At 52.3% G+C, this 7,273-nt stretch overlaps 1 protein-coding gene across 1 annotated transcript; it reads left to right on the plus strand.

Annotated features, from left to right (window-relative positions):
- Positions 1 to 4,442, plus strand: Tedc2 (tubulin epsilon and delta complex 2). The gene is made up of 10 exons (XM_038326888.1): positions 1 to 100; positions 176 to 274; positions 472 to 530; positions 636 to 1,044; positions 1,459 to 1,512; positions 2,264 to 2,357; positions 2,498 to 2,609; positions 2,697 to 2,798; positions 3,299 to 3,489; positions 3,803 to 4,442. The coding sequence occupies exons 1-10, from the start codon at positions 51 to 53 to the stop codon at positions 3,947 to 3,949; spliced, it is 1,317 nt and encodes a 438-aa protein (XP_038182816.1). The 5' UTR covers positions 1 to 50; the 3' UTR covers positions 3,950 to 4,442.
- Positions 4,443 to 7,273: the final 2,831 nt, after the last annotated feature.

The following is a 7,273-nucleotide window of genomic DNA, read 5'->3' on the forward strand; positions in this document are numbered from 1 at the left end:
GTGGACGGCCTTCTGTCCGGAAGGTGCGGGACTCAGAAGCGGCGGCAAAAATGCTTGGAGCGAAAGCAGATTACCGGCTACCCACGGACTGCGCGCGCCGGTGGGTCTCGTGCTACTGGAGGGACTGGTGCGGGCGGGCGCGGGGTTCCGAGGCTCACATGGTGCTTGTCCTCAGGATAGTGGCAGAGGTGCAAGGCGCCCTGGACTCCTGCGCCGAGCGGCAACGACAGTTGGAACGGAGCCTGCGTGTTTCCAGGCGGCTGCTGCAGGTCTGGTACGCGGACCTTGGGACCTGGCCAGGCCCTTCTCGGAATCCTGCAGAGCCCCAAGGAATGGGAGGCCAAGTGCAACTGCACACATTGGAAGCCGGCTGCCATTGCTATCCCTCCTTATTCTGCAGGGTGTGAAGCTGGGGATCTGTTTAGGGGTAGGTTCTGTTTGGGCCATGCCTTAGCTGCCCTGTCTTTGCAGGGAACCAGCCAGGACCCTAGCTCCGGAGCCAGAAACCAAGGAAGAGGCCCCAACTCCAGGTAAACCTCAGATGCTTTTTCCACGTGCTGCATCTGGCCTTTCTCTGGCAAGTTGTCATGGGGCTCCATCCCGGGACAGTGAAGCCTGGTTCTTGACTTTCACAGCATGCATACCGAGTGCTCAAGACCTCAGGGAACTGGAGCTTCTGACCCAGGCACTCGAGAAGGCTGTACGAGTGAGGAAAGGTCCCACTAAGGCTGGACAAAGAGACAGAACCCCCAACCTGACTTCTGCATCTAATGCAGCCGCTTCTGGTGTCACTGCCCCTACCCATTCCCAGCCCTCCAGCCAGGCTGGCAGCCGTGCATCAAGTGCCAGATCCACCAAAGGCGCACAGCGGGCCACAATCCCTGCCAAGGACCACCCCAAGGGCAGACCTCTGTCAAGGGGAGATAGGACCCATATGAGAACAGGATCCCAAGCTGCCCGGTCTGGACCAGGCCTCAGGGACCAACAAATGGCCCCATCAGCTGTTCCTCGTGCCACCGAACCCTTCACACTGAAAGAGAAGGGGTAAGCTTCCCAGACCCTAACTGCAGAAACTGTGTTCTGTCTGTTCAGATCTTAGCAGGGCATTGAGCTAATGGGGAAGCTCTGGGTACCGCTCCCTAGGTGTCACGCAGTGAAGCAGGCAAGGTAGAACAACTGGTTGGGATGGCATCAGGTTTGTCGTTCTGGAGCCTGACCAGCCGAGGGGCTTTAGAGAAGCTCTGCATGGCTCGGGTGTGTTCTTGGTGCTTGATGCCCTTTCTTCTCTCTGGACTGGGCCAGCACCCGTGCTACTCCAGAAGCCCTTTTCAAGATGCTTGCCTGACAGTTAAACAGTCAGCAGAGAGGGGTGGAGGAGGTTCACTCCTGAGCCAGGAGTGAGAATGACAGCCCTAGAATGAAAAGAGGCTGCTCCAAGCATTGGCCTCTTTCTGACAGGACTCTCCTACAGTTACCTGCGGCATTCAGGAAGGCAGCTTCCCAGAACTCACGGTAAGGCTGAGTGGGGACTGAGGACAGGGGAAACATCACTAACATTAGGACTTGCAAACAGAACCCTGCAGCAGGCCTCTCTGCTTTTGCTGTCTCGGGGTTGAAACAGCTTCTCTGTGTAGCCCTAGATGTCCTGGAACGAACTCTGTAGACCATGCTGGACTCAAACTCTCAGAGATACACCTGCCTCTGCCTCCCAAGTGCTGGGATTAAAAGTGTGTGTCCCTGCCACTTGACTTATTGTTTCATTGTGTGTGTGTGTGTGTGTGTGTGTGTGTGTGTGTGTGTGTGTGTGTTCCTGTGGGTACCCCACCAGGAGAGGGTGTCAGATCCATCCCTGGATCTGAAGTTACGGGTTGTTGTGAGCTGCCTAAGCTGAGTGCTGGGAGCCGAACTCGTGTCCTCCCCTCTAAGAGTAGCAAGTGCTCTTAACCACTGCGCCGTCTCTCCACCCCTCAACCATTCAATTCCAGGCTGTCTTCCTTCTGGAATGACAGGAACAGGTTCTGTTCCATAGAGGTGCTGCAAGGCTCAGACAAGATGGCGCCTCTCAGGCGTTTGCACTGTGCCTGGCACAGATCTACCCTGCCCACTTGTCTTTGTCAATATCTCTAGGTTCCCTGAGGCTTCTGTTATCCTTACATACACCCAGGGATATGTGCCCCTGTCCATCCTCCCCTACCTCTTAAGGTCCCTTGTTGTTAGTTAAAACCTTGCCCCTCCTCCGGGGCTGTCTCTGTACTTGTTCCAGTCTGTGGGCCCAGCTCCGCGCAGTACAAGCCAGTGACTCCACAGATGTCACCAGAGCTGCCAAAACACAGTTCCTCCAAAAACTCCAACTGGCTGTATCCTTACTGGCAAGGAAGAACCGGGGGTTTGTGGCTCTGAACCTGGCAGGTTTGGGAAGGGGCCACTGTGGCATGGCAGTGGTATCTTTCCCAACCTTGTATCTGGCCACAGGACAGTTTCCCTGACTAGTGTGCAGTCAGGCTGGTCCAGCCACAGACCCGGTGCTGCTGAAGTAGAGGCTCATGCCCAGAGCCTGAGGAAGGCCTGTACACTGCTGAGACTTCGTATGCAGAAGGTGCTGTCATCAGGTCAGTGGGCCTGACGGGCATGGTGAAGGGTGGCAGGGAGGCTTTGGGAACCATCACGACTCCACTTGCCCTCCTTAACTCGTGTAGCCCCCACTGACTGGATGCAGGAGTACCGATGCCTGCTCGTGCTGGAAGGACTGCAGGCCGTTGTGGGACAGTGTCTCCACAGGATCCAGGCGCTTCAGACAGGTGAGGTGCTACCCCGCCACTGCTTGTGCTGAACTCTGGACTGGATAAGGCATTTTAACCTGCCCTGCCTGTGACCGAGTAGTCACCAGCCAGGCCCAGAGGCAGGCATCACACCAAACACACCACAGCCTGCCACACATTAGGTTGATTTTTTTGTTTTGTGTATTTGTTTTGGTTTGGTTTGTTTGTTTGTTTGTTTGTTTTTTGATACAGGGTTTTTCTGTGTAGCCCAGGCAGTAACAGAACCTACTCTGTAGACCAGGTTGGCCTCCAACTCAGAGATCCTACTGCCTCTGCCTCTCGAGTGCTGAGACTAAAGGTGTGTGCCACCACTGCACAGCGTACAGGTTGTTTTAAAACCTTGACTTGGTATTCCTTAAAGCCAAAGCCAATTGAGAGTAGGGAAGAGATACCTGGAAAACTAAGTACTGGCTTGTAAGGAAAGAGAAACTTTAGTGACCACTGCTGCCCCCTGAGACTATAAACGGCTGTTCTGGTAGCTGTGACAGGAGAACTGCCAGGACCACGCCCTGTGGAGAAGCCCACCCAGGCCTCGTCACTCTGTGGAGGAGAAATGGACTCTTCCTGGAGCCCTGAGCTCCTTCTCTACTCTAGCACCAAGGAGCTGCAGACCTTGGCTACCTTGAAGCTTCGGGTGGCCATGTTAGACCAGCAGATCCATCTAGAAAAGGTACTATCAGCAACAGGTGGTGGTGTGTAACTGGGTTCCTGGGAGCCAGTGACCTTACTAGGCTGGCACTTGAGCCCCCTGTGGGTCAGTCTCAAGAGGACGACCTGGGATAGGCTGTGACGGTGAGCCTCTGGGTCTCTGTGTGTCTGTGTGAACTGGAACATTCTCCAAGTACATTGTGTGCCCAGGATGCTTACAATCTCAGGAAGGCCGGAGAATGGAACCTTGTCCCAGGATTTCCAACATGGGGAGCACTGGGCTGGTGCCCCGGGATAGAGTCCCACTGAGGCTTTGGCCCTGTACTGTTCCCCAGGTTCTGATGGCTGAACTCCTCCCTCTGATTAACACCCAGGAGCCAGGAGGGCCACCTTGGCTGGCGCTGTGCCGGGCTGCATACAGTCTGCTCTGTGAAGGAGGTGAGCACTTCCTCACAGTTCTTCGAGATGACCCTGCCGACTAAGCAGGCTGGGCAGAAGTCTCTCTGGGAGCTTCCCTTCCTCTCAGCTGGAGTGTAGTGAGCAGGGATTGAAGGGGATTTTCCTGTTTGGAGGAACTAAGAGCACAGAGAGAGCTGTGACTTCCCTGGGAAAGCTGGGTGCTCAGGGAGGCTGTTGGGGTGCTCCCTCAATGCCACATAACCACCAGACTTTCTGGTCAGGGTTCAGCTTTCTGCCTTCCTGGGAAAGCCCTTCTTGACTACCATTACTGTCTCACTGTAGGCCCGTGAGCTACTTGTATGATACTGGAGTTGTGTATTTATATTGCTTCAGAGTAGGGCTTAGTAAGGAGCTTTTCATGTTCTTGTTTCTTTCTTTGTGGTTTTAAGATTTTGTCAATTAAGGGGCTTGGACACACCTATAATCTGGGGAGGCTGAGGCAAGGGGATCCTAAATTCAAGGCCAGCCTGAAACCCTGTCTAGATTAAATAAATAAAGGAAAGAATATATCAAGTAGAATTTTCAAAAATATGACTGTCCTTCTGCATAAGGGAGGGAGAAAACCATTAATGTTTGCTCGCTGGGGACCCTGACTTCTCTTCCCCACGTGCGCACTGCTGCACTGAGCCTGTTAAAGACAATGCTGCTGCCGTAAGCCACCTCAGAACAGACTTGGCTCTGCCCACAGCCATCCAGGGTCCACCCCCACTCATCAGGTATCAGTTTTGTCGCAGCCTGTGGGGTCTCTGCGTCCTGCTGAGTGCCCACTCATGGCATTGTCACCTCATAGGCTTTGCCCACTAATGTAAGAATTGTCAGGTCCCTGGGAAGACAAGAATGGGCAGGGGGCATAACATGGGTTTCAGCGTGGATTTCTTGCTTGGGATTTTCGCAAAAGATTCTTCTTCTTTTTCTTTTTTTGGTTTTTCAAGACAAGGTTTCTGTGTGTAACAGCCCTCCCCTCACTGTCCTGGAACGCGCTCTCTAGTCCAGGCTTGCCTGGAATTCACAGAGGTTCTCCTGCCTCTGCCTCCCAAGTGCTGGAATTAAAGGCGTGAGTCACCACCCCCCAGCTCCTGCAAGATTCTTAAGGACTCCCAGCCTCAGTTCCCCAGTTTTAAAAACTGTTTTCTTTTGGGTGCTGGAGAGAGAGCTCGGTGGTTAAGAGCATCCACATTATGGCTACAGCTGCCTGCAACTCCAGTTCTAAGAGAGCTGGTGGGCTCTCCTGGCCTCAGTAAGCATGGGACGTGTGGCACACATACGTGCATGTAGCCACAGCACCCCCGTATGGATAAAATAATATATTTTGGGGAGGGGGGGGTTGAGACAGGGTTTCTCTATAGCTTTGGAGCCTATCCTGGAACTAGCTCTTGTAGACCAGGCTGGCCTTGAACTCACAGAGATCCACCTGCCTCTGCCTCCCTAGTGCTGGGATTAAAGGCGTGTGCCACTGCCACCCGGCTTTAATAAATAAATTTTTATGTGTATGTGGGTTCCTGTATGTATGAATGTGCACCTTGTGTTTATCTGATGCCTGCAGAGGTCAGAAGGCCTCAGATTCCCTGGACTGAAGTTGCAATTGGTTGTAAGTTGCCACATGGGTGTTGGGGACAAAATCTGGGACCCTTGGTACAAGAGTACCAAGTGCTTTTAACTCCTGAGTCATCTTTCCATCCCCAGACTTTTTTGTAAATGGCCTTTCCGTTTTTTCTTTTTTTTTTTTTTTAACATAGTTTCATAGTTTAGGAATTTCACATCATGCACCCCAATTCTGCTCACTTCCCAATCTCTCCATATTCTCCCCTCCTCCCTACAATGGCCCCCAAAAGAAAATTTTAAGAATCAAAACAAGCAAGCAAACAAAGAAAAACAACACAAAACAATGGCAACAAATCAAAAAGAAAACTCTTCGCTCCTCCATCTTTCCCGCCTCGCCAGCACCATCCTGGTGGATGGAGAGCCGCAGTGTGTCACACAGTGTAGCCTTTGTCCAGTCAGCTCTACTTGCAGTGAGTCACTGGTCCGGTTCAAGGCCTCTGGTTTCTGTTACATCATCATTACTGGGTCCTCACCAAAACTCTCGGAGATCCTGCAGTTACTGTTCCACGGGACCAGACCCTTTACTAGCTCCAGCAGGACTTAGATGGGGTAGGTGCTAGTGCGTGCTAACCCCAGGTCCAGATGTAGGCCTGGCTGGGAGTTCAGCTGGTAATAGTTGAGCCTAGGCCACTGGGGCTGCCCCCACAGAGCCAGCTCCCCTAAGCCCATGCCATCAGGGTCAACTCTCTGGCAACCCATGGTGAGGGGTGGGACCATCTCTCCTGAGTGGTGGGAGGGGGCAGCATCCAGTGAAGGGCAAGGTTGGTTTAGCATGGCCTGATTCCATCATGTATTGTTCCTGTGGCCCCTGAGGCAACACAGGCTACAGACATCAACACAGACACCAACTGCAGCGGGAAATTGGACCTAGACATGACTCTTGGCATCAGTTTGGGCCTGGACAGCATCTTGGCTCTAGGTAGAGGCACAGACTACTTGGATAGGATGGCTCTGGTGGCAGCATGTTCCCCAGATACCAGCAACACCACAGGTTGCTGACCAAGGCTCATGTTACCATCGAAGGTCATGTGGATGCCCAAAATCTGGGGCTTTATTACTGCCCGAGGGCCATACTTCCACTGGGACTGTGCCAGTCTGAGTGGCCTGCTCTACGCCCTGGAATAGTGGTGACATCCAGACCTGGCTTCTGCTAAGGACCATGTCTGAGTCCATGGTCCCATCACAACCTTTGGTGCTGCCACCAAAGGTTACACAGAAGCTAGGAGTCAAGGCTACAACCTGTGGAATCTCTTCTTTAAAGACTATTTTTAGCTGGCCATTGTGACCCCTTCCTTTAATCCCAGCTCTTGGGAAACTGAGGCAGGTGTATCTCTTGAGTTTGAGGCCAGCCTGGTCTCTATATATTAAGACCCTAATCCAAAAAAGAAAAAAATATTGTTTATTTTTGTTTTTTTTAAGACATTATTTTATTTTGTTTTTTCTCTGTGGCCTTCTAGCCTATCCTGGAACTCACTCTTTAGACCAGGCTCCCTTGAACTCAACAGGCTTGCCTCTGCCTCCCAAGTGCTGGGATTAAAGGTGTGCGCCTGGCAAGACCTTGATCCAAAAAAGAAAAAACAAAGATATTTTTTATTTTTGGTTTTGTTTTGTTTGTTTGCGTTGAGATAGGGTTTCTCTGTGTAGCTTTGGAGACTGTCCTGGCACTAGCTGTATAGACCAGGCTGACCTTGAACTCAGAGATCTTCCTGCTTCTGCCTCCCCAGTGCTGGGATTAAAGGCTGTGC

The sequence above is a fragment of the Arvicola amphibius genome, chromosome 4 (genome assembly GCF_903992535.2).
Source record: "Arvicola amphibius chromosome 4, mArvAmp1.2, whole genome shotgun sequence".
NCBI classification, from domain to species: domain Eukaryota; kingdom Metazoa; phylum Chordata; class Mammalia; order Rodentia; family Cricetidae; genus Arvicola; species Arvicola amphibius.

What these genes read in the sequence shown, in the direction of transcription:
- Tedc2 (XM_038326888.1), top strand. Translation starts at nt 51, where the DNA reads ATGCTTGGAGCGAAAGCAGATTACCGGCTACCCACGGACTGCGCGCGC. An exon ending in AGGCGGCTGCTGCAGGTCTG is followed by an intron (nt 275 to 471) that starts GTACGCGGACCT and finishes CTGTCTTTGCAG; the next exon opens with GGAACCAGCCAGGACCCTAG. An exon ending in TCCAAAAACTCCAACTGGCT is followed by an intron (nt 2,358 to 2,497) that starts GTATCCTTACTG and finishes ACTAGTGTGCAG; the next exon opens with TCAGGCTGGTCCAGCCACAG.